Genomic DNA, 27,108 nt, shown 5'->3' with positions numbered 1-27,108 from the left:
CATCTCTGGTGTTCCCCACTCCCTGCCCCACCGACTAATCTCAGTCCACAAGCGACCTATATCCTGATCAAGTTTATCATTCACAGGCCATGAAATTTTCTTGCAGGAACAGTACAGTGCAACACATGAAATTACTACAGTATCGTGCAAAAGTCTTAGGCACTCTAGCTATATTACATTATATGACTTTTGCACAGTGCTGTATACCCAGAAGTCCTATTTCATCGTGAATTCCACCCTCAGTGGAGAGATCTCTCCTCTGCTCAATCTTAAATGTCTTGTCCTGTATTTGAGACAGTAAACTTCATTTGTTCTGCCCTTCCCGTCCTTGCATCCAATCTGTCTAGCCTCCTGGGCGTTAAATATTTCAATTGAAACCCACTCATTCTTACCATCTCTAACAAATACAGATCTTTTCTGTAAAACTGCAGCTTTGCAATCCCAGATGAGTCAGGTCCGGTTGGTCCTCCTAGTCTGCTCTTTCCCCATCATCCCGCCGGGTTTCTCCCACTCAGATTGCACGGGTCACGTCCGCCACTGGGGATATAACAACCCAACCTGTCCCTCCCTGTACGACAGGGGTTCCCAACCTGGGGTCCAAGGACCCCCCCCCAGCCAACGGTAGGGGTGCATGGCATAAAGAAAGTTGTGAACCCCTGCTTTATGGCATATTTAGAGGGAAATTACCGCACAATTCAAATCCAGGGACATACCGTTTATATCGTGACTCTTACAGACGCTAGAGAAATGACCGGGACATCATTGCACTTAAAAGTGTGATGTCTGGAATGTGAATCACCAGGGTCTGACGTTAATTTTTCCAGTTGTAATAAATATTCTGCACTGATAGGCATTTATCTGACTAGCTGTGACCCCTCCGTTCACATCAGCTAATATCGTGCGTAATATCCCAACAACTCATGCATTAAAACTCCGCCGGACTGCGCGGCTGCTACTGGGGGAAAAAAAGCTAATTTTCACAGTATTTATAACCTGTGTATCTGGCTTGTGACAACGATAAACTTGAATTAGGACATGCATGCTCTACAATACTAAATTCTGATTTAATAAAATGCCATTATAATCTCTCTGAACCAACGGCTTCAGTGGGATATATGCGACCATGCATTAAACAGTGATAATACAACGCCCCCAGTCTACACAACACAGGCGAGATAATGCTGTGCTACACCCTTTTGTCCTTTTGAGTTTGAAGAGGATCGTGACACGATGGGTCGCTGCGCTGACGCGCGTGGCTGAGCTGACTAATTTGTCCTTTCGGTGATATACCGAGCGAGGGGACACTGTTTGGGTTGCCTGATTAACAGCGGGAGCGCTGCTGTAGGATTCATGCTGTCTGCACTGCTGTCGTCAGCTGTTCATTGCAACCCCCCCCCCCCCCCCCACACACACACACACACACACACACACACACACAGACCGAGTCTCCAGCCAGGCGGCTTTGAATGAAGGAATGACTGTGGTTGAGCTCATCTCACGTCTCAGGATCAAAGCTGAAAACACTTCAAGGATAACACGAGGAAGTCCTTGAAACATTTTGTTGTGCCTTCCTTGACAGTGCCCTTCCTCCATTACTATATATAGCGTTCAGAAACATGTCATGTGATTTATTATAATGCAGCTCGGCATACTGGGCTGGAACCAAAGGAACAAGTGGGCTAATTGACTCACGATGTTTTCACCACCATACCGAGGGACGGTGAAAGTTTGGTGACCTAATACTCTGAAAATCAAGAACTAGAGGCTTGAGATGAGAGGGGAGCGGTTAATAGGAAGGTGAAGGACAACTTTTACAAACACAGAGACTGGTCAATACAGTATATAGAATGAGCTGCCGGAGGAAGCGCTTGAGGCTGATACATTAACATTTAAAAGGAACTTGGACAGGTACACAGATACGAAAGGTTTAGAACAGGGGTTCCCAACTTTTATTATGCCATGAGCCTCAACATTAACTGAGGAGCCTGTGCGCCCTAGTTTGGGAACCCCTGGTTTACAGGAATATGGGCCAAACGTAAATGAGAATTTTGAGCCAAATGGCCTTTTCCATGTTGTATGCCTATCACCTGTCTTTATGCCACAAGTCATAATATAATAAATATTATCAGTGTTAAATTAATGACCATCAGTACTCTTGCCTCATAGTTCCAGATGAAAAGATGTGAACCCCATCTGTGTGGAGTTTGCATGCTCTCCCTGTGTGAACCCGACCTCCAGTCTGTGTGGAGTTTCTCTCCCTGTGTGAACCCGCCTTTCAGTCTGAGTGGAGTTTGCACGCTCTCCCTGTGTGAACCCGACCTCCAGTCTGAGTGGAATTTGCATGCTCTCCCTGTGTGAACCCGACCTCCAGTCTTGAGTGGAGTTTGCATGCTCTCCCTGTGTGAACCCGACCTCCAGTCTGAGTGGAGTTTGCATGCTCTCCCTGTGTGAAACCCGACCTCCAGTCTGAGTGGAGTTTGCATGCTCTCCCTGTGTGAACCCGACCTCCAGTCTGAGTGGAGTTTGCATGCTCTCCCCTCCCGGTGTGAACCCGACCTCCAGTCTAGAGTGGAGTTTGCATGCTCTCCCTGTGTGAACCCGACCTCCAGTCTGTGTGGAGTTTGCATGCTCTCCCCTGTGTGAACCCGACCTCCAGTCTGTGTGGAGTTTGCAATGCTCTCCCTGTGTGAACCCGACCTCCAGTCTGTGTGGAGTTTGCATGCTCTCCCTGTGTGAACCCGACCTCCAGTCTGTGTGGAGTTTGCATGCTCTCCCTGTGTGAACCCGACCTCCAGTCTGTGTGGAGTTTGCATGCTCTCCCTGTGTGAACCCGACCTCCAGTCTGTGTGGAGTTTGCATGCTCTCCCTGTGTGAACCCCGCCTTTCAGTCTGAGTGGAGTTTGCATGCTCTCCCTGTGTGAACCCGACCTCCAGTCTGAGTGGAGTTTGGATGCTCTCCCTGTGTGAACCCGACCTCCAGTCTGTGTGGAGTTTGCACGCTCTCCCTGTGTGAACCCGACCTCCAGTCTGAGTGGAGTTTGGATGCTCTCCTTGTGTGAACCCGACCTCCAGTCTGTGTGGAGTTTGCATGCTCTCCCTGTGTGAACCCGACCTCCAGTCTGTGTGGAGTTTGCATGCTCTCCCCTGTGTGAACCCGACCTCCAGTCTGTGTGGAGTTTGCATGCTCTCCCTGCAACCACATGGATTTCTCCTGGGTTCTGATGTCAGGTTTCCTTCATGTCCCAAATGTGTGCTAAAGATTTAACTTGATTCAGCAAATTACACCTTAGGGGGAGCGGGGAGCGGGGAGCAGGGCGGGGGAGAGGGAGAGGGAGGCGCGCACAGAGAGAGACAGACGTAGACACAGAGAGAGAGAAAGGACAGGGATGCACAGAGCGCAAGACACAGAGAGGGAGGGACACACACATAGAGACATGAAAATAAGGAGAGGTAAATGGAACATGGGATTGCTAGCGTGGACTGAATGGGCCAAATAGTCCCAATCTGAACTCTAATAGTCATTTAACATTTGTCACGCTTTCCGTAAGAGAACTCCAAATCTCCATATTTGCAAACTTAACTCTGGGGGATATTCCCACTGAATACACAATTCAGGATACGGAGGAGGGGGTATCAGTGGGATATGGGAATTAAACAGCCCCCGAAAGGGTTAAATAGCACAGGCAGTTGAAGTGCTTGCAGCAGAAGTTAATTAAGTATTGGCTCCTGCCTGTGGTTCTGTGCAAGCACTGTCTCAAGATACAGCAACAGTTTTCCCATGGTTTCCAGACATCAAACTGTTTCCACAACAGAGACACAAATATGCTGCATTTTCATTACGTTGCCACTCCCCCTCTTTCTCTCACAGGTACAGACACATCAGCACATCATCCTCCGCCCATTTCACACCCTCCCACACGTATCTGAACCCCTACAACTTCAATCGCCCTCCCCAACTTCCCCCATTCTCCACGGCAGTCCGCCCTATATTCAGCCTAACATCCGAACAGACCAGTCCGCACTTTCACAGAACACCGCACTTCTCACACAGCACCCACATCCGCCCGCGTCTGTCCTCAGCTGCACGCCCACCCACTGTCACGCTCTCAACGAGAGCGCAATAATCTCGGCTCACCCCACTGCCCCTGGACACCTTCCCCCACTTCCCCCCCCCCCCTCTCCCCCGCCAGCAGACACACCCACGCACTCCTTGGGTCTCTGCACTCCTGGCCGACCTCATGTGTACACCCTGACTCAGAATGAACTGCTTAGAGCGCTCCGGGCGGAGGTGGTGGGCGGGTTCTCACTACAGCACTGCTGCGAATCCACGTCATGATAAGGCATGAGGAACTGTCTGGGTTAGCAGAACTCCCTCCCCGATCGTTTCCCAGCGTGCCGGCTTTTTATAACCTGACCCAGTTTAGCATGGAGCACAGCTAGTCCTTGCTGCCGGGGTCTTTAACACTGCGGAAACCCTGCCAAAGTTGATGCACACTCACTCAGCGCTGAATGGCCGCTGGTGCCACTTATAATGCCGAGTCTCAAATCAACCAGTGTGCGGCCACCTTGGCAAAGTCTAACCTCTGCTGGTGAAAGATGAAATCAGTCTGCACTGAAACAAGAGAAAACTTGTGGGCAGAAATTTCAAACACAGCTCGATGTCCTTGCCAGAGTTCGACCGAGTAGAGAAACCTCTTTAAAAATCAGACTCGAGCCCCTGTTGCCACAGCCCCGTCAAGTTTAGCCTGTCAAAACAAACAGCGTCTCCAGATGACAATGAAAGCGGAGATATACTGTCTCGTCTGGCTGGGCTGGGGGAGGGGAGCTTGGCAAACTCGGGTCGAGGGTCAGGAGGTTGCAGGTTCAAATCTATTCTAATGCCCGAGCAAGCAGTGCCGGGGGGAACACTAAACTGCGAGCTTGAGACTACAGTCCCCGCGTGCTGCTCCTGAGATCTGCTCTTAGAACATTTTGTACACTCAAAAGGATGAGGTTACAGGCCCAGCCCCTACATCATCAAAAACAGAGCGGATTAAATTTTTAAAACAAGTTAACGCCGGCACTCACCTTGACACTGTGGAGAATCTGCTCCGCAGGCAAGGATGAGAGTGTAAATCTGGACGCTCTCCAGTGTAGCGACTCCTCAGTGTCCTGTTCCGTATGTTTCGGGCTAACTCTTGTGTTGAAGGAAACCCGGCTACTCAGTTCTTTTAATGACAACGAGCAGTGATTTCCAGCCTTCCGATCTCAGCACTTGGGAGACTGGCAGGAACGGCTGGGAAGTTTAATTGCCTGCGGCACGGCCCTCGTTACAGAGAGAGAGAGAGAGAGAGAGAGAGAGAGAAAAGCAAGCCGGAATCCTCCCCCCCACCCCCTCCCCACCAGGAACTCGCTGCAAGAGCAGGCGTGCTGTCGCACGATCTCCTCTGAACGGCCTCTCTCCCAGGCAAAGAGGCATGTGTAACTGGCCCCACATGCACAATTGATCTGAGTCACTCACAAGTAATTACATCAGCCGTTAGGAGGCAGGCTGCCATCTGCTGCTGCTGCTCACTGCTGCTGGCTGGAGACCCAGCCCCTAGGAAAGCTGTCATCGCCGGGGGAAAGAATAGGAACACGGGCCACTTCGCTCTGGCTGCGGGCTATGCAGGGAATGTACTGAGTATGGGCGAGGCAGCAGACACATTTGCCGCCAGTACACAGATGTGAAAGGGGCTGGGGAAGGTCCATTAACTTTGTTTTGAGGTAACCATCCCCTCGAAGAATAGGGTCCCCACTTTTTTTTTAAAAAAGGAGCACCAATTAGTCCCCCCCCTTAAAAACGTCCCCTCATTACCCCGAGCATCCTGGGCTGTTATTGACTCACAAGAGTGGGCAGCTCTCCAACACCGCTTCTCGACAGGTTAATCAGCGACAAGAGGCATCGCGTTAAGAGGGCGACCCACCCACCACGGCAGCTGTGGTGGCGAGGGATCGGGCAAAAGCCACCTGCTTGCCCTTTCCTGTCTCCAGCTCGGGCCCACAGTTTTGACTTAACCACTGCAGATTGGCAAAGACCAAGGAGGGGACAGAGGACAAATGGGTTAGGCAAGAACCTGGCACCTAGCAAGTCAGTCTGGCTCCATGCCACCTGAAGGTTGGATGATAAGACTTCCAGTCTGAGACATAAACAACCGAAGCGTATTCTAGTGTGGGACCCATTGAAGGTTGTTTAAAAGGATTCCACCTTTAACCTGAGTCATCCTCAATTAATTAGCAGATGGATTGAGGTAGAGATACATCATGGAGGGAGGGGAGGGAGGGGGGGAGGGGGACGGGGAAGGAAGGGGAGGGGGGGAGGGGGGGGGAGGGGGAGGTGGGGAGAGGGAAAGGGCGTTGTTGCAGGACAGGATGGGGTGAGTGGATACACAAAATGTTGATGGGTTGACAGTAAATCAGTAGAGAGGGGTAAATAAACATTAGGTGGGCGAGGTCTTGAAGCACCAAATGAAGACGGGGGTGGGGGGGGGGGGGTGCAGGTGGACACTGTCACTTTAGCTTTGTTGTCTCTGTATCTGATCAGATTGTTGACCAGAAGTTCCTATGTCTGGAAGCTGTGTTGAATGAGCATTTATCCTCCCCCCCCCCCCCAAACATAACACTGGATCACAATCAGTACTCATTAATAATAGCTCCGACAAAAGGTTAAAAACTCTTCCCTCTCTCACTCTCCACAGATGCACCTTGGCCTGTTTAGTTTTTTCCATCACTTACTGCTTATATTTTGCAAGTTATTTTAAAAAATAGACAATGTGTCAGGCAGGTTGGAAAGGAATAAAGTAAAACATTATAAACTGCCTGTCTCTGGTCTGCTCGTGAACGTGCATCTCCAAGTGTTTCTCTGAATTTGGTCTCAGACATGTCAGAGACGAACTTGCAGATTTAGCAGCTGCACTGATGGACGTAACGTACATTATTAGCATCAATAGAACAACTGGCCTGTCTGCACTGTTCTCCAGACAAGCATCTGTGTGCCGTTACCTTTGGGTTAGGTGGTGTCCATCTTGCTGGGGCAATAGCAAGGCACAATGAGCTTTAAGCAGGATATTACTGAGCGGTGATTTTTAAATTGCTGGTTTATTTCACGGGACCTGGAAGGCAGGGAGAACTGACGTGTTTTATTTTCTCTCAAAATTTTTAATCTTCCAGTAACCCTCTTCACGGCTTAGCTAGCCGTTTGGTTCGATAAAGATCTAATGACCTGGGAAAGAGTAACCAGGTGATGGTTCGGGTCGAGAACCTTCATCAGTTCCGAAACGTCTATGATTGCCACTGATACTGCCTCCAGCATTTTGTGTGTTGCAGAGACTTAACAGGAACTTATTTAGTTTAGAGCAGAGGATATTTCACACAGGTGTTAGCAACATGAAGATGGGCATTTGATTGGCATGATAAACACGAGAAAAATCTGCAGATGTTGGAAATCCACAGCATGCAGACCTGAAGAATGGTCTGGTCCTGAAATGTCGACTATTTACCCTCTCCCATTGATGCAGCCTGGCCTGCTAAGTTCTTCCAGCGTTTTGCGGGCGTTGCTTTGGATTTCCCGAGTCTGCAGATGGTCTCACGTTTGCGATCTAATGACCTGTTTTCTTGTGAGGTTAGGCGGCTTCTGTAATGGGGGGGGGGGGGGGTGACAGGCGAAGCAGAGGTCACGGGTCAACTAAACTCTGGTCTTCCCTGACCTTTCTGTCAGAGTGTGGAGGATCCTATTAGGGTGGGTGTCGGGAGCGCGGAGAGGTGGAGGGGTTCCGGCTGCACGGTGGACCCGGGCCTCGGGAGAGGGTCCCGCATAACATGAGCCGTCTCTCGGGGATGCCCGGTGTGTCGTTCTCTCAGAAGCGGTTCTTGTGCGGGCTGCTGCTGCCCAGCTTTTACTCCGTTGCCTTCGCCTGCCGACCGGGCTCGCCTTGGCAGTGGAGGAGGTCCCCAGTGGAAGTTTCGTTATGCTGGGCTGCTTCCCCCGGTACAATGGGGATCTGGGCTGGAAGTTGTTACACCGGGCAGGTTTTGAGCGGGTCCCCCTGACCATTCTGTGAGCGGAGGAGTCAGTGTATCACGCTTACACGGAGTGAGAGAGGTTTACAGCCCCCCGTTTGAGTTTCAGAAAGGGCTGCTGCTACGATTCTGGCTGCATTTTAGTCCCGCCGTCCTCATATACGGGAACCCCAACATCAGAAAGGGGAGGGTCGTGAGCAGGATCTCCCGGTAGGCATGCTTCCGGGCCTGGCCAAGTTGGCCATTCATGGGTCTAGGCGGCGGAAAGTGGAGGGCGCTGCCTGGGGGTCGAATGCCTGCCCTTTCCCCAAGGATACCTTCGTGCCCGGCTGTCTTTGGAGAGGCTGCATGCAATTGCGGGACTTCCGGGAGCCGTGGGGCCCCGGGGCATGGATCGTCTAACAGACAGTAGTAACCATATTTTATTGAGTGTACTCACTGCCGTGTAAATCATGAATATCTGTACCTCGTGTATTTGTGATGCAAGTAAACTTTAATAGTTTTGGTGGAAAAAGATGTAGCTGCGATGGTCATTCAAGGGCAGTCTGGGGCACTTCATGTACAGAACCATATGCAGGTAAATTAGGGCCACCCTGGGTACTTTCAAGACTGAGGCCAAGCTGTGAAAGCTTACGTTCAGCAAGCAGTGCCACTTAATAACCCTAACAACAGGGCATTGAATTCTTTCTTGACAGTTGAAAATAGACGGATGGGGTGGTGAACGTCTGGATCGATTGGTTTTGCATTTTGTGAACAAGGTGTCCCTGGGCAATCTTCCATAGAGTTGGCTAATGTTGTAGTGTACCGGAACAGCTTGGCTGGAGGCAAGTCTTTAGTACTATGGCCGAGATATTATCTGGTCCCTTAGCATTTTCTGTATCGAGGTTTTAACCATTTCTGGGCAGTATGGGAAGCAAATTGGCTGGACGACCTTGCACAATAGAATGGACCACATAGGAGAAATAAAACATTATACCACCCTACAGTCCATACACAGATATGTTACCTGTTCCGTATCTCTGACTGAAGGTTTCCGGAGACTTTTTTTAGACTTGACCTATAAACATCTGGCCCCTGAACCAGCATGGATAACAGCACTTGCCACAACCTTATGGAATCACCTGCAAGAACCCTACAACTCATGTTCTCAGTATTATTTATTATTTAGTGTGTTTTTTTTTTGTATTTACACAGTTTGTCTTTTGCACATTGGTTGCTGGTCTTTGTGTAGTTTTCATTAATTCTATTTATTTGTTTGAATGCCTGCAAGAAAATGAATTTGAGGGTATTTGGTGACAGATGCAGTGCATACTTTGGGGATATTTTGAATACTCCTCCTCTTGTTAGCAGTTTAATTTGTCCACTAACACCATGCAGAACAAGAGAGCTTTAATCTGATCTGTGTTGCAAGTGGCTATGTTGACTGTTCCATTTTCGATGTGCCTGCCGCTGTTTGAAGAGTGTGTAATTGTCTGAATGAACAATCTGCAAAACCAGCTTTTCACCATCTCAGTACATGTGACCAAAACTAAACCAATTCCAATTACTCTGCACTGAACACCCACATTCACCAGCTTGATGGTAAAGATAGAGTTGATCACATCTTACAGATTTTGGAAGGAAATCCTGCTGCTGCAGATTCCTCATGGATCCTCTAAGAGTTTCTCTGCAATTAGTATTGCTGTTGTAGGAAAGCAGCGTCCATCAAAGATCCTCTCCACCCCCCCCAGGCCACGGTCTTTTCTTGCTGCTGCCCTAAGACAGAAGGTACAAGAGCCTCAGGACTCACACCACCAGGTTAAAGAACAGTTACCATCCCTCTGCCATCAGGCTCTTGAACAAAAAAGGATAACTACACTGATCTATTGAGAAGTTCCCACAACCAATGATCTCACTTCAGGGACTTTTTATAATCTTGTTACTTCATGCTCTCATTATTTATTGGCAGTTATTTATCATTGCATTTCAACAGCTTGTCGTCTTCTATGCTCTTGCATTGATCCTGTTTACAGTTACTATTCTACAGATTTGCTGAGTACGTCCGCAGGAAAAGGAATCTCACGGTTGTATGTGGAGACATGTATGTACGCTGATAACAAATTTTACTTACAACTTTGATTGGACTTTGTTTTCCAGAAGGGCTGCAAAGTGGTCATTTCTCACAAGGAACTGAAGTGTCCATGCCAAAGTGACAAGTAGTTTTACCTCTTGCCAGTGGTGTGGGAGCCAAAGGTATAGTTGATGATGGAACCATTTTAGTTGGTAATAATTCAACTGAACCCTTCAATCCAGTGGGCACTGAGACCTCTCGTCAAGATGATTTCAGACATGCAGCATGATATTAGGCTACCCCAATGAGCTCACATCACCCATTTACACCCATGTGACCAATTAACCTACCAACCCGTACATCTTTAGGATGTGGGAGGAAACTGGAGCACCCAGAGGAAACCCTTCTCGTCAGAGGGAGAATGTATGAACTTCTTACAGACAGTGATGGGAATCTTGTTTCTCTCAGTTCTTCTTTTAGATGATGCAAATCAGCTGATGAGGGTTAGCTGGCAAACTGCAGAAAGTTTCCATTGCCATGATGTAACCCGGGCCTACAAGAGGAAAATTGTGCAACACACTCCCATCTAGTTGGCCTATCTTTCCAATGCTCCATAATGCAAGAGTTGTTCAAAGTTCAAAAGTACGTATACTTTATACAGCCTTAAGATTAGTCTCCTTACAGACAGCTATGAGACAAAAGAACCCCAACAGAACTTATTGAAAACAAAAGACAACTAAATACCTAATGTGGAGAGAGAGAGAGCAAAAAAACTAAGTGTGCAAACAATAAAGCAAGCATTCAGAACTGAAGTTCAGGAGTCCAGGGAAGCTGATTAAGGCCTCAGTCCAGCACAGAGCCGAGCAAATCCCATGCAGCAGCTAGCCAAACTGGCCCACCCCTCACTTCCAACCCAAACACCCTAACCACTTCAATCCAGCCCAGTGCTTAAATCATCCAGACCACAGATTGTTCCTCACCCTCAGGCCCTGTCACTGCAATAAGGCCAGTACCCAACCTGGTAGGATTTTGTGTAGCTATTGTAGTACTCGACTGCAGAAGAACTTTCTTGACTTTGGTGCAAGTCTCTAAATAACAATAAAGGAGGTGTTTATATGGTTGAGTATACAGAATGACCTTCTGTTGAATCCTAATCTGATGTCCATCTTGATGATGGGTAACTCATTCGATCTTACTGTTTTCAGCAAGTCAATGAGAGGCATAGTTATTACTGCAATCAGATTGGTCATCTGGGTGAAAGACTCCAGATTACAATGTGAATTTCAGTCACCATTACCAATATTACCTTTCTATTTTAATTTGTCAATCCACTGCATTTAAACTTACCAGCTACTTTTGTAGAATCAGATTCCATAGTTTTACAATGACATGAAGATCGTTCTGCAGCTGCAGTGCAAAGGCATAAAATTGCTATAATTTACAAAATAAAAAAAAAATTGGTTTGTGGACCATTCAGAAATCTGGTGGTGAAGGGGAAGAAGCTGCTCCTGAATCAGAGTGTGGGTCTTCAGGCTCCTGTACTTCAGGGTCAAATTCCCGCTGCTGTCTGCAAGAAATTTGTATATTCTCCCCATTTCCTCAGGATGTTCTGGTTTTCTCCCACATGCTATAAGGAAGGCAAGCCGGTGGCTATACTTCATTAAGAGTTTGAGAAGATTTGCTGTGTCACCTAAAACACTCAAATTTCTACAGATGTACTGTGGAGAGCATTCTGACTAGCTGCATCACCATCTGGTATGGGGGAGGAGGGGGAAGCTACTGCACAGGATCAAAGCAAGCTGCAGAGAGTTGATAAATTAGTCAACTCCCTCTCAGGCGCTAGCCTCCGTTGTATCCAAGACATCTTCAAGAAGTGGTGCCTCAGAAAAAAAATGGCCACACACCAACTAGGACATGCCCTCTTCTCATTTTTCCCATCAGGAAGGAAGTGCAAAAGCCTAAAAGGCACACAAGAACAGCTTTTCTCCCTCTGCCATCCAATTTCTGAATGGATATCAAACCCGTGAACACTATCTTACTTTTTTTTAAATATTTGTTTTTGCACTACTTAACCATTTTCTACATATACTTACTGTAACATTTCTTTCTACATTTTCTTACACTGCTGCTGCAAAGTTAAAGGTTCAAAGGTTTACTTATATTCAAAGTATACAACTCTGAAATCCTTTTTCTCCAGATCACCACAAAACAAAAAGGTACAGGCACATGGACCCCCAAATCCCCCTTCCCCCACACAAAAACAAAATACAAAAAACAAACTAAGTATTTTTATATTCAGTGTGTTTCACCAATTGTTCTTGTAATGGATTTCATGATATTTGTAGGTGATATTAAACCCAATTCTGATTGCAGTTAGTGTTAGTGAGTTACTGGCATGCTAGGTTGATGCTGCTGCCAATATGGCAGCACTCGCTGGCTGCACCCCCAAGCACATCCTCGGGCTGCGTTGATTGTTGGTGCAAACCATGCATGTCACAGTACATCTCAATGTACGTGCGACAAATAAAGCTCATCTCTATTAACTTTCCTTGCTATTGGCAGTAACAGGGAGAGGGACATGTGCTTCACTAGTTTGGCAATCCGGTCACCAAGCCATTTCAGCTGGAGCACTTGCACAAATTACTTAAAAGCCTGGCCAGAATGGCAATCTTTTTACCTTCATGGATGAGAGGTTAAAAGCTGCATAGCTATGGAAAAAAATATTCCAATACTTCGGATCCAGAAAAGGTGGGTGCCATTGGAAGAATAGTGAAAACTGGAAGGCTACAGGGCATTTTACATCTTGTTCTGATCTAAAATTCAGCAGTGAAGTGCAATATTTTTATACCACATTTACCATTGCATTCTACAAATCAAGGTGAATTGCTACAACATCTCGACAGGAGGCCAGCCTGTACTACGAGGAGGTGAATGAACCAGAGGGGATTGATGATACAGTCAAACACACAGCCTTATCTATCTTGGATAAACACTGCCCAAATCAATGACCAATGAAACATTCTCCCGAAGCTGCTTGCTGAGCAGACTGCTCCTGGTTGGTAAACAAGCCCTAGTCACCTTCACTCAGCACTGAGTACACTAATCTCCTGACAGCAAGCTGCAATTGGACCCTGCTTAAGCCAGGGGCCCTTGGAGATGTGGTGAATCAAGCAAAACCCAAACTGTCTGGTGAAAAGTAATACTTCATTTTATTTAGAGATGCAGTGCAGCACAGGCCCATGTGGCACTAGCCTAATCACAGGACAGTTTACCACGGCCAACTACGTCAGCTGGCTGGTGGTGCAGTGGTGCCAGCGCCAGACTTCAAGGCAAGCAGTGCCGGGTTCAAATCCGGCTGGCTCCTTGTACGCCTTCCATCCCTGCAGGGCTGAGCGTCGAGCTAACAGCTCGGCATCGTAAGAAAGACAAAATAGCAAGGTTGCCACCCAGTGCTCCACAATGGAGGAAACTGAGGCAGTTGGAAGAAGGTCACGCGGTTCACAGGTGGAAAACATGCAATGTCAGATTAGCATTACACCAACTGCTACGCTACCATGGGCTGTTTTGATGATGTAGAACCTCAGCTGTATTTATGATTTTCTGTAAAATATAATTTGCCAACGATTGAACACTGGGTATGTGGAAAAATCCACTCGGAAGAACCTCCACAGATTGAGTGCTAGCTGCGAACAAAGATACAAGAATAAATGTGGCCAAAGGGCCTGCCTCTGTGTTATCTACTATTCTAAGTGGTCATGTTTAAGAAGCAACTGTAGTTCCTTTGATGGCCAGAACATTCACTACGTGTCAGCTCCTCCCGTCTTTGGCACGCCCGTGTTCAGCTCTGGACGCCTCACTGCAGGAATGATTTGAAAGCTTTAGAGAGGGCTCAGAGGAAATTTACCAAGATGCCGCCTTGTCTACAGAGCATGCTATTATGAGAAAAGTTTGAGCAAGCCAGGACTTCCCTTTGGAGCGAAGGAGGATGAGAGGCGACTTGATAGATGAGAGGCATAGATCGAATAGACTGCCAGCACCTTCCCCACCACAGTTCAGTAACAATTAACATGAGAGGACATACTTTTAAGGTGTTTGGAGGAAAATATTCAATTTATTTATTGAGATACAAAATGGAACAGGGCCTTTGAGCCATGCCACCCAGCAATCCCCCGATTTAATCCAATCCTAATCACACAATTTACAATGACCAATTAACCTACCAAATGATACATCTTTGGAAATACCTTGCAGATATCAGCAGGAATTGAACCCAGGTCATCTGTACTGTGAAGCGTTGTGCTAGTCACTGAACTATGACCAATTAACCTACCAACAGCTAGGTCTTAGTGTTGTGCTAGTCACTATGCTACTGTGCCACCTGCAAGGGGGATAAGTAGATGCAATTGTCCTTTTTTTTAAATAAAAAGACAGACTGGTAAGTGCATGGAATGCACAGCTGGAGATGGTGGTAGAGGCAGATACATTGGGGACCGTTAAGAGACCCTTAGATAGGTACATAGATGATAGGAAAAAAAAATGGAGGGCTATGTAGGGTTAGATTGATCTTGGAAGAGGTTAAAATGTTAACAGGACATCATGGACTGATGGTCCTGTACTATGCTGTACTGTTGTCTGTTCCTCTATTTCTGGCCCCTTGATCACTCTCCAATAAAACTCCTCTCACACTGGCAGCTAGTGAGCTTCGACTGCCAAGAATCTGACCTCTAGCATTCCCTCTCCAGCCCTCCCTCACTCTCTTTCAAGGTGCACCATAAAACCAACAAACTTAACCAATATTTTAGCCATTTGCCCCAACACCACGGGGTTTGGAGTAAAATAGTTCTTGATCATTTTCTTAACAGAACTGCTCTGGCAGTACACTGGAAGAAATAAACCAAATACGCAAGGGAATCAGATGCTGAAATCTTGGGCAACACACGCAAAATGCTGGAGTAACTCAGCCAGTCAGGCAGCTTCTGCGGAAGGGAATAAACTGTTGAGATTTCAGGCCAAGACTTCCCCCCACCCCCCTCCCCCCCCCCATCACCTGCCAGCATGTACCATTTCCCATCCCCCCACCCCCACCATCTTACTCTGGCTTCTTCTCCCCCACACCCCTTCCTTTCTAGTCCTGACGAAGGGTCTTGTCCTAAACTTACAACTGTCTACTCCTCCCCACAGATGCTGCCTAAACTGTTGAGTTCCTCCAGCATTTTGTACATGTTACTCTGGATTTCCATCATTGGCAGAATCTCGTAGTTTTATACTGGCATCCATTTTGCCTTCACCTCTGTAAAACTACATTTGATGGCACTTATCCTACACCAAGGAGCCTAAAAAAGAAGCTGAAGTTTATTAGTTTCCAGGATGCAAGGCGAGGGTCAAATTGGAAGGAGAGTGGGGTGGGGTGGGGGTGGTGTAGAGCAGCAACAGCAGCAAAGGAGAACAGAAGATTCAGGGAAATAGGGAACATCTGGTTGCCATGGTGAAGTTATAGAAAGAGGGAAATGAGATTATAGACATGTGGATGAATAAGGGTAGCTAGAACTCTGCAGGCAGACTGCAGGACAAGAGATTGGGCATGGGGGAGGAACAGGCAGGCAACGAATTAAATGGAGAGGTGCGCAAGAGCACAGTTGAAAAAGGTGACCTTGGTGCCACATTGCATTTAGAGGAGGAGACAAACAAGGGATCAACAGGTGGAAGAGAGCAGGTCTCGGCAGCAGCGTTTGATGGGTCCTTTTTAAAGACATTGCTGCTTAACTCAGTGACTTCCCACTCACATCCTGCACACCATTAGATATACGCGGCAGAGAGAAGTGACAGAATGGGCCAAGAGACAGCTGCACATACACAGAAGGACGAGAGAGATAAAGGTGGGAGTAGCAGGGAGGGGGCCATAAAAAAAAAAAATAGGACAGCGGCCAAGAGATGCATGTCTCCTCCGCAACTGTGAGCAGCAGCAGGCAAGGAGAATCTGTACTTATCAATGTCATGTTCACCTCCTGGGGAGCTTTCGCTGTTGAACCATACTGGAACAGTTCATTGTCCTGTTTCACTGTGCATGAAACTATGATAGAAATTTTACATTTTACTCATATTGTTTAATAGAAAAACAGAAATATTTTTAATATATACATATTGGTTCTTTAAGGTTGTTACAGCTGGGAGTGGCAATGGGGATAAACTCCCACGATCTACTAAGTGCTCCCAATGGCTTGTGCTTCAAATAGCCTCTGACAACCAAGTCCAGCTCCTGGCCTTCACATGTGGCTTAGCTACTAAGCCTAGCAGAACTGTTTCTATTGACAGGAGAAGGGGCAAAAGGGGGTTAATGGCACGGTAAAACCATTTGCTTTGGGTAGATGGGGCTTATCGAGGGAAAACTTGGATCTCAAACCTCCGCTGCTTGTAGCTATACCCACTCATGGGGAGAGCTTCAGGAGTAAACCCCCCCCCCCCCAGTGAAAATCCAGACCAGTGTCCCCTAGGCAGTCTCACATTGAGTTCAATGCTGAATGGCAACTCCTGTAACACCACTGGTACCAAACTGTATCGGTCTTGGCTTTCCTTTGGATTCATCAGCTGCATGCCTGCTGCATGGGCAACAGTTTGCCCTCTACACCATACTAGCCTGGCTTGTGTATCACATAAACAAGTAGGACTCAATATCCATTCCTGAACGACTGGTGGCCTGTCACACTCACCTCAATAATAAGCAAGTGCTTTGAGAGGCTGGTCAAGGACTACATCTGCAGCTTGCTACCACCCACACTGGACCCCCGCAATTCACCTACCGACGCAACCGATCAACAGACGACGCAATAGCCACTGCTCTACACACTCTCCTTACACATCTGGAGAAGACGGTTACTTGTGTGAGAATGCTGTTCTTGGACCACATTTCAGTATTCAACACCATAATTCCCTCCAAGCTCGACAGGAAGCTCAGAGACCTCGGCCTTGACACTGCCTTCTGCAGCTGGATCCTGGACTTCCTGTCAGATCACCGGCAGGTGGTAAGAGTGGGTTCCCTCACCTCCAACCCTCTGACTCCCAACACAGGAGCCTCTCAGGGCTGCATACCGAGTCCCCCACTTTACTCCCTGTGTACCCATGACTGTATCACCAACCACAGCTCTAATCTGCTAATTAAATTTGCCGATGACATTACATCGATTGGCCTAATCTGAAACAATAACGAGGTGGCCTACAGGGAAGAAGTCATCTCTGACACAGTGGTGTCAAGAATACAACCTCTTCCTCAATGTCACAAAAACAGAGGAGTTGGTTGTGGACTACAGGAGGAATGGAGACGGGCTCACCCCTACTGACATCAATGGATCTGGGGCTGAGAGGGTGAACAGCTTTAAGTTCCTCAGCATCCACATCACTGAGGACCTCACGTGGTCTGTACAGACCAGCTGTGTGGTGAAAAGGGCACAACAGCGCCTCTTTCACCTCAGATGGTTGAGGAAATTTGGTATGGGCCCCCAAATCTTAAGAAATTTCTACAGGGACACAACTGAGAGCATCCTGACTGGCTGCATCACTGCCTGGTATGGAAACTCTACCTCCCTTAAGTGCAGGATTTTGCAGAGTGGTGTGGACAACCCAGCACATCTGTAGTTGTGAACTTCCCATGATTCAGGACATTTACAAGGACAGGTGTGTAAAAAGGGCCCGAAGGATCATTGGGGACCCAAGTCACCCCAACCACAATCTATTCCAGCTGCTACCATCCGGGAAACAGTACCACAGCATAAAAGCCAGGACCAACAGGCTCCAGGACAGCTTCTTCCACCAGGCCATCAGACTGATTAACTCACGCTGATTTGAGTTTATTTCTATGTTACATTGACTGTTCGATTTATTATAAATTACTATGATTGCATGTTTAGAGGGAGATTTTTACTCCTCATGTATATTAAGGATGCAATAATATCAATTCAATTATAGCATCTATCCACATCCAGTAAACTAGTATTTCCCTTGAACTACACTGTGCCAATAAAAGTTAATTCCCCCCCCCGCTCCAATTTTACAATGAGGGTTACCAGCTACTGCCAATTTCAAAGTGCCCAGCTGCCTCTTCAATCTGCACAGTTACTTGATAAGTTTAGGGAAGTGCCAAGGAATTCTGAGCAACAGGAATGGTGCTGTCAGTCTAGCAGTGTCAAGGGGCAAGTTTCTCTCAGATTCCAGAATGAAAATAGCTTTTCCAGTGCACAGCGACCATCAGCCAGCAAGACTCAATGGTGATAAAGGTGAATCTAGTTCCTGTCTCACCTGACAGGCCAGATTTCAATGGTGAGGGCCACGTGCCAAAACCTTAAATAAGGTGCCGTGAACCCGAGACAGAAAGAGAATACTGAAGACCAGCTAGCACTAATGGTGAGAGAAATTACTGCACTGTTTCAGAGTGAAGAATGACGATTTTTCACTTGGCCGGAGCTGGTAAATGTTTCCAACTTTTATCTCACTAACCTTCTCTGATCTGTAAACCCCAAGTATCACTCAACACACCCCTGATATCTTGTGACAATAATACTGACATCTTGCACAACCATGACTCAGCAGAACAACCTTTCCGTTGTCAATTCAATCCCCAAACTACTGGAGCACAGGATCTAGGTGGGTCATGTGGTAATACTGGGGCAGTGCCGCACAGTTACATGGACTGCATTTCCTTTGCAAGAGACCTCTATCTGCTATTTGAAGAACATGTGAGCTCTCCCCTCAGTGTTATGGACACATCAATCCTCCAAATAATTTCACAAAAACAGAATACTTGCATCTTTTAACATTGCTGTTTGTGGGAGCTGGCCAGGCAAAGTCTGGCTGTATTATTTTTTGTACACCTAGTCCATTTCAAAAATCTAATTTCTAGGCAATATTGAGACAAGCTGGGGGTTTCAAATGGCACCAAACAAAAATCAGGATACCAGTCACAGTATAAACAACAGAAACAACCCCCTTCACCTGGATCCACCCATTACCTTCCAGTTCTTGCTCCACTGCTTCCCCCTCCCCCCCCCCCACCATTTTACACTGGCCAGCTCCCTCTAGATTTCAGTCCAGATAAAGGGTCCAGACCCAAAACATAAACTGTCCATTTCCTCTCCATTAACACTGCCCGACTTGGGGACTTTCTCCAGCACATTGCAATCAACATTATCATTATGTGCCGATTTGACCATGATTGGTCTTGGCAAAATTTTCTATAGAAGCGGTTTGCCATTGTCTTCTTCTGGGCAGTGGCTTTTCCTTTGCTATTACAAAGGAAAAAAATGTTAGGCAAACTTAAAGGTCTTAAGGTGGATAAGTCACCTGGGCCAGGTGGACTAAATCCCAGAGTCCTGAGAAAGGTCGTTGAAGAGATTACAGATGCATTAGTCTTTTTCTTTCAAGTCTTTTCTTTCTGGTATGGTCCCAGAGATTGCAAATGTCGCTACTCTTTAAGAAGGAAGAAAGGCAAAAGGAAGGAAATTATGGGCCAGTTAGCCTCACCTCGGTGGTTGGGAAAGTGTTGGTGACTACTCAGAACGAGGTTTCGAGGTACTTGGAGACTAATTATAAATTAAGTCAAAGTCATTATGGTTTCTGTAAAGGGAATACTTGTCTGACAAATCTATTAGAGTTCTTCGAGGAAGTAACAAACAGGGTGGACAGAGGAGAGGCAGTGGATGTCATTTACTTGTTTTTCTGAAGATGTTTGATAAGGTGCCACACATGACACTGCTTAACAAGATAAAATCCTATGGCATTACTGGCATGGACAGCAGCATGGCTGACAGACAGGAGACAGCAAGTGGGAATAAAAGGTGGCTTTTTCTGGTTGGTTGCCGGGGGACTAGTGGTGTTCCTCAGGGATCGGTATTGAGACAGCCGCTTTTCACATTGTTTGTCAACAATTCAGATAATGGAATTGATGGCTTTGTGGAGTCTGCAGATAATACAAAGATAGGTGGAGGGGTAGGTAGTGCTGAGGAAGCAATGAGATTGCAGCAGGACTTGGACAAATTGGAAGAATTGGCAAAAATGGCAGTGTTGGGAGATGTATGATAATGCATTTTGGTAAAGAACAATAGTGTGGACTGTTATCTAAATGAGGAGAAGGTTCAAACAACAGAGGTGCAGAAGAACTTAGGAGTCCTCATGCAAGACTCCCAAAAGGTTAACTTACAGGTCGAGACTGTGGTAAAGGTGGCAAATGCAATGTTGCCATTTATTTCAAGGGGAATGGAATATATAAGCAAGGAGATGATGCTGAGCCTTTATAAGACACTAGTCAGGCCACGCTTAGAGTACTGTCAACAGTTTTGGGCATCATACTTCAGAAAGAATGTGTTGTCATTGAAGAGAGTCCAGAGGAGGTTCATGAGGATGATTCAGATGATTCAGGGAATGAAGGGGTTAACACATAAGGAACATTTGCCATCTCTAGGCCTGTACTCACAGGAATTTAGAAGAATGTGGTGGGGGGGGGGGGGGGGGAGAGAAATCTCATTAAAACCTACCGGATGTTGAGAGGACTAGATAGGGTGGATGTGGAGAGGATGTTTCCTACAGTGAGGATTTCAGAACCAGAGGGCACAGCCTCAAAATTGAGAGGCAGAGGTAAGGGGAATTTTTTTTTAGCCAGAGAGTAGTAAATGTGTGGAATACTCTGCCACAGACTGTGGTGGAGGCCAATTTTGTGCATATATTTAAGGCGGAAGTTGACCTCTTCCTGATCAGTCAGGGCATCAAAGGGTATGCTGAGAAGGCAGGTGTATGGGGGTCAAGTGGGATCTGGGATCAGCCATGATGGAATGGTGTAGACTCAATGAGCCTGAATGGCCCAATTCTGCTCCCACGTCTTATGGTCTAAGACGGGTGACCCCAGCCATTATCCACACTCTTCAGTGACAAATTCCTCATCCCTGATCAACTCATTTACACCACTGCAAAGACTCTTCAGAGATTGACTACCTAGCATCACTGGTCACATAACCTGGACTTGTAATGTTTACCAGCTGCTCATACGACCATACACTCTGATCTGAGGGGGAGGTGAGGGGGCTAAACTGGCACTACACTTTGCCCAAAGGTGACCCGCAGGCTAACAGAGGGAAGGATTTTTTTCCCCTGGTAAACAAACCACTTGCTTCACACAAAATTGTTCTTGCCTTGAAATGGAAATTAAAACAAAGGCGGGCTCTCTCCTGATGTATGAGCAAACACGGACAGGGAGCAATAATAGGAGTTTGAAGTGCCTGTCCCCAGTCCTTTAAAGACAGGAGGACAGGCAGATAAGATGATTAAGGCGGCACACAAGATACTTGGCTATATCAGCTGAGGCACAGGATAAGAGCAGGGAGGTCATGTCAAAACAGCACACACCATCAGTTGGGCAATAACTAGCCCTCAACACCACCACAATGGAAGAATGTGAGAGCACTATAGTCTGATGAGGAGATTTATGGTTTTGCTGCAAGGCTTGGAAAAGCTTAGTCATGAGGAGAGGCTGCCCAAGCTTGGGCTATTCTTTCGAACAAAGGATACTTAATCAAAGTGTAGAAAAAAAGTGAGACACCTAGACAGCAAAAACAGAAAGGAGACGTTTCCCTTGGCAGAGAGAGTAATAGCAAGGAACATAGGGTTAACAAATAGTAGATGGATTGGATGGGAAAGTTGACAAAGTGGAATATGGAACTGTAGCCAGAAAGGTTTGTCAAAGATAGACCCTAATCATATCCAGAATGTACCTGGATAAGCATGTGACAAGCCATTACCTCTAAAGCTATACCTACAAATGTGAGATTTTATAAAGCACTGGTGAGGTCTCACTGGGAGTATCGTGGGCAGTTTTGGGCCCTCATCTTAGAAAGGATGTGCTGAAACTGCAGAGGGTTCAAAGGAGGTTCATGAGAATGATTCCAGGATTGAATGTCTTGTCATATAAAGAGCATTTGATGGCTCTGGCCTGTATTCACTGAAATTCAGAAGAATGAGAAGTGATCTAATTGAAACCTATTGAATTGTGAAAGGCCTTGATGGAGTGGATGTGCACAAGATGTTTCCTATGGTAGAAGTATCTAAAACCAGAGGACATGGCTCAGAATAGAGACACATCCTTTTAGAACAGAGATGAGGAAGAATTTCTTTAGCCCAATTGGTGAATCTGTGGAATTCTTTGCCACAGACAGCTGTAGAGGCCGAGTCTTTATGTACATTTAAGGCAGCAGTTGATAAATTCTTGATTGGTTAGGGCATGAAGGGATACAGGGGAAGGCAAGAGATTGGGGCTGAGAGGTAAAATGAATCAGCCATGATGAAACACCCCATCAAGCCTGCTCTGCCAACTAGACAAATTCTACTCCCATACTTCATGGTCTTATAAAGCTATGATTGGGATGCTGGAATAGATCTAAGCAGCTCACCCTTTGCTTAGCAACGAACACAATGAAACTGATAACTTCTTTTGAGCTGCAAATTTCCAGGGTTTCTCCACTTAAAATAACCCAGGGTTTGAATGAGAGATTTTGCAGTTCACGTTGCTATTCTGCAGAGATGGGAACCAGGTTACACAAGTGGGGAGCATCGCTGAAGTCCTCCAAATGCAACCTTGTCACGGTTTGTAGGCTTGCATGCCTCAGTGACCCAGATAGCCATGTTGGCTGGAGTCAAGGCCTTGTGTTTTGGCTCTTGGTAAGGTCACCCATGCCAAAACAGTCAGAGGGTAGAGCCCAGACTAAGAGGGGTCCACCAGTCCTCCAGGATAAGGGGTTTAGTTCAGGGCCATCAACCCTGACTGGTAAAACAAAACTTATGGAAAGAGCAACAAAGAATCCTTCTACATCCTAGTGCCATGGTATTTCTGAGCCTCCACCCAGGACTTGCATGACTGACAGTAGTGATAAATAGAGAGGAAGCTGCTGACATGAAGGAAGCTTTGAACATGGCCAGAGATGTAGCACCTTTACTGTTGCCTTAATGCCAGCGGCATGACTGGCCATTTTAAAAAAAATCACCAAGGTCAAGAAAGCACCATCTGCTAATGGGGGTGGGGGGGGGGGGGGGGGGGTTGACTACTATACACCACAAGTGGTTACTTGTGCTAAACCTGCATCAATCCTCGATGGAAATGAACCCAACAACAATCTAAGCACTATGAATAGGAAAACAAGATAAAGATGCTCAAGAGAGAAAAATGACATTTTCCACACGTCTCTCCTGTTCCTACTTACAACCACATTGAGTTGGTGTTTAAATCCATTTAGCACCATCTACGTCAATGACCTTTACGTAACCACAACTTTCAACACTTCATGATAAAGTATAATTCTTTCCCTGTTCTTAATCTTAATTTAAAAAAAAACAACTCAAGCTCCCTAATAATTTATATCCGGGGTGAGGTGAACTTGAATCATGTCCGACTCCTGAAGTGTCAATGATCAAGCAGCAAGTATGTCACGCCTTCTGGGGCTGAGCGAGTCACAGGAGAATTCAGTGACCACAGAGGAGATGGTTTTGCAAAGGTTACTGAAGCCTCACGGCTGTCTTCACTGTATTATGTTCCCAGATCAACTGTACGGATTGGCTTCTCACTGACCCTTTCTTTACCCTCTCATCTCTCCCCCCCACCCGTCCACAAAGGCCCCACCCCTCGCCTCCCGCTTCCCTCCCTTACATGCTCCACCCCTCCACGCTCCCCTTAACCGCACAAGCTCCAGCCGCGTTCTTCACTCTCCACCACCGTGTTCCCCTCCCACGCGTGTCTGCAATACCACCCTCACCCTTCCCACTAACACCACACTCCCTCCCGCCCCTAACTCCCACTTCCTATGCTGTCCTCTCATTTCCTCTGCCCGTCTGCTCTTTCGCCATGTGACCCTCTACGATGCGTCGTGTGTCCCCCCCCCCCCCACCCTCCACATTATCTATACCATTGATTTATGACCTTCCTTCGGGCTGCTAAATCGTGTTTAAGAAGAAAGCCAGTTTGGAATCAACAGGATGTTATATGCATGTCACATTTTGAACTCTGGTTCACTAATCTCTCCCAGTCGCGTTGTGAGCACACTATTCATCTGGGGGAGCCCGAATCGTGGCATTTCTGGACTGTACAATGACCTTATCTCAGCTGGCTTAAGCCGCAATGATACTTCTCTCACTCCCCCCCCCCCATATTATAGTGGCTTTCACAACCATTTAACAGCAAAGAAATATGCTCGAGTGCTCAAACTGTCGAGATATTCCAAGAGCAAATTAGCGAACAACAAGTTAACACAAGCACCAATATGATATGATTTTGACATGTTGACTGAGAGACAACTATTGAGCAGGACACCAAGAGTAACACCCTGTTCTTATTCAAAAATACACAATGGGCTCTCACTGATCTGAGAGATGGCACCTCCAACAATGCAGCGCTCCCTCAGCAATTCCCGAGGAGGATATGCTGAGAGATTTGGTGATCAAAAGCCCCAAGTGGGGGGGGGGGGTTTGAACCCACGAGGGTCTGATTAGGTCTGACCGTGTTACCCACCGACAGCCCGAGGTATGATCGGGCAAACATTCGCCCACAAAGTGCTCGCCCCGGATCTAACTGCTACGCCCACCCCCCCCCCCCCCCCCCGTCCACTCAACACCCCCCACCACTCACCCGTGTGAAATAGTCAGGTAATGTAATGGAGGCTCACGTTAGCGCCAGTCAGCTGAGTGACATTCCAAAAGAAATGAGTAAAATCCACAACTGCCGAAAATGAGAGGAAAATAAATCCCTCGTGCCATGTGCTTGGGACACACTGCTGTTACTGTGGACCGAGCTCACAGCAGTTGGAAGCGACTGACAGCTGATCCTAGTGTTCAGCCACCAGATAAAATCAAGCCAGAAAAATAAACTTGGAGCCTTTTAAAAAAAACCTCCTACCTTCCCCTCCCCCCACCGACCTCCACCCCCTCAGAGACTCCGGTTTGTAAATCCTCACACCAAGGAACAGGCTTCTCAGAGAAACAGGCTCAACGGCCGTGTCCTTACCTTCTTTCATTCAGAGAGAGACGAACCCCGGGCTTAAACATTAACCGCACTGAACTCCACTGGCCTGTGATATGTAAGCCTGCGTCCCAGAATCTCCAGATAACACCTTCAGAAATGTGGGTCACCGAGGTTTAGAGTCAGGCACGGGATAGAATGCTCGTGTTTCACGGGCTTTGAAACCCAAAACCTCGTTAGCAACAAGTGGAGCGAGCAGACGGAAGGGAAGTGAGTTGCTGGCACAGGCTTGCGAGTGCCTGTTTCCACTGCTGTCTTGTGCTTGGCAACCAGTGGAAATGTCTCCATGTGTGAACAGGCTGATAAACCGGATTTCTGATTCATGTCTGGCAGGCTGTTGTGCAACCAGTCAGGGGCTCTTGTTCTGCTCAGCCAAGGTTACGCAGCAATAAAGGGATCTTTGAATGCAATGAAGGAGAGATGACCTTTTGCAGAGTTTAAAGTTGTACAGATACTCTGTGCTGTTTGCTGGCACGTTACCAACAAACAGCAGGAACAACTGCAGGGCCATTTGACAAGCTGCCAAGCAGCCACACACGGAGGGTTAACCCCTCACTGACTCGCACCTGATACCTGTGAACAAGTTAACCTCTTCCTGCCTCTGACTTCTTCCATTCCCGCCTATAAGGGGCACAAAACTAATGTGCAAACATTAAATTAGCAGCGAGGAAAGGAAAGAACTATTATTTTTCTATGATACCCAAACTTGGAGTAAAATTTATCAAAGAACAGAAATTTGCTCAGTCCTGAAGAGGGACCTCAGCCTGAAACGTTGACTGTTATTGATTTCCATCGATGCTGCCTGACCTCCAGCATTTTGTGTGTGTTGCTTTGGATTTATATAGCATAGTTCAGGGCTGGACAATCAACCATATCTTCCATGTCTCTCTGCCTCACTCAAATATTTCAAAGCTCAAAGTAAATTGAGTATCAAAGTATGTACAAGTCATTATATACTACCTAGAAGTTCATTTCCTTGCAGGCATTCACAGTAGAACAAATAAGTACAATGGAGTCAATGGGAAGCTACACATAAACCTGTTGTAGGCAATGAATCCCTTTAAGTGTTACTGCCGACAGAATTCATGCAATGTCGGCAGCCAACTTGTGCACAATAAGCTCCCACAGACTGAAGCTTGATGAGGTCATCTGGTGCGGTTCGGAGGTAAACATTGGCCAGGTCGCTGACAAGATAGAGACCACGTTTCTCTTCAGAATAATGCAGTGGGGGGGGGGAGTTTAGAAGCAGGAGTACACGCGGCCTTGGCTTCACTTATCATCGAAAGGATGCCAAATCAGATTTTGCAACACTCTCTTAATATTGAAAGTCTCTGAGATCTGGCTGGAATCCACAGCCTTCTGACTTGGATGTGATGGGAGGGCTATGGGTAGGAGGAGGAGTGGACTCTATCTATTCTTTCCATGGCCTCAGGAAGCCTTCCCACCCCTGGTCAATCTCTCCCCCCCCCCCCCCGCCTCTCCGCGGGGCGGAAGAAACGAAAGCTACGACATGCTCAAGAGCAGCTTCTATCCTGCTGTTATAAAATTCCTTAATGGACCTTTTGTATGATAAAGATGATCTCTTGACACCGCAGTCAATTTTGTTGTGGCCCTTGCTCCTTATTTGTGTCTCTGCATCGCTCTTTCTCTGCAACAGTATCTGTAACAGCCTATTCTGCACTCTGTTATTAAGTTTCCCTTTGTTGATGTACTGTGCCTGCGCCTTGAAATGAGCTGTCTGGATGGCAGGAAAAACAAAGCTCAGAGTATCTCACTGCACGCAATGATAATAAAACAATTAGCAAATCATCAGAGCCATATCCAGCCTGAGACCGGTGTTCCGTGGAATGTTGCTTAAGAAGACGTGTGTAGGATATGTTGGTTCCTTAAGGTTGTTATAGCTGGGGGTGGTAATGAGGACAAGCTCCCACTGCCTATTAAATGCTCCCAATGGTGCGTGCCTCAAATAGCCTCTGACAAG

The 27,108-nt window shown here is 46.9% G+C and overlaps 1 protein-coding gene across 3 annotated transcripts in view; it reads right to left on the bottom strand.

Annotated features, from left to right (window-relative positions):
• Positions 1-25,425, bottom strand: part of LOC132391682 (probable JmjC domain-containing histone demethylation protein 2C) — a 107,259-nt gene extending 81,834 nt beyond the window's left edge. The window contains exons 1-2 of one of the 3 annotated variants that reach the window (XM_059965223.1): positions 25,113-25,423; positions 9,646-9,792 (exon numbers count right to left, since the gene is read on the bottom strand). Coding sequence is in view for 1 of the 3 variants with exons in the window: in XM_059965207.1 (XP_059821190.1) it covers positions 25,113-25,153 (41 nt within the window). In the remaining 2 variants the exon portion in view is untranslated. Of the gene's footprint in view, positions 1-5,067; positions 5,825-9,645; positions 9,793-25,112 lie in introns of those variants that run through there. The other 2 variants (XM_059965207.1, XM_059965215.1) reach the window with 2 other exon arrangements.
• Between the last annotated feature and the right edge of the window lie 1,683 nt (positions 25,426-27,108).

This window comes from Hypanus sabinus, chromosome 1, assembly GCF_030144855.1.
Source record: "Hypanus sabinus isolate sHypSab1 chromosome 1, sHypSab1.hap1, whole genome shotgun sequence".
In the NCBI taxonomy this organism is placed as follows: domain Eukaryota; kingdom Metazoa; phylum Chordata; class Chondrichthyes; order Myliobatiformes; family Dasyatidae; genus Hypanus; species Hypanus sabinus.
The sequence above is the reverse complement of the archived record's forward strand: the minus strand, read 5'-3'. Positions and strand labels throughout refer to the sequence as shown.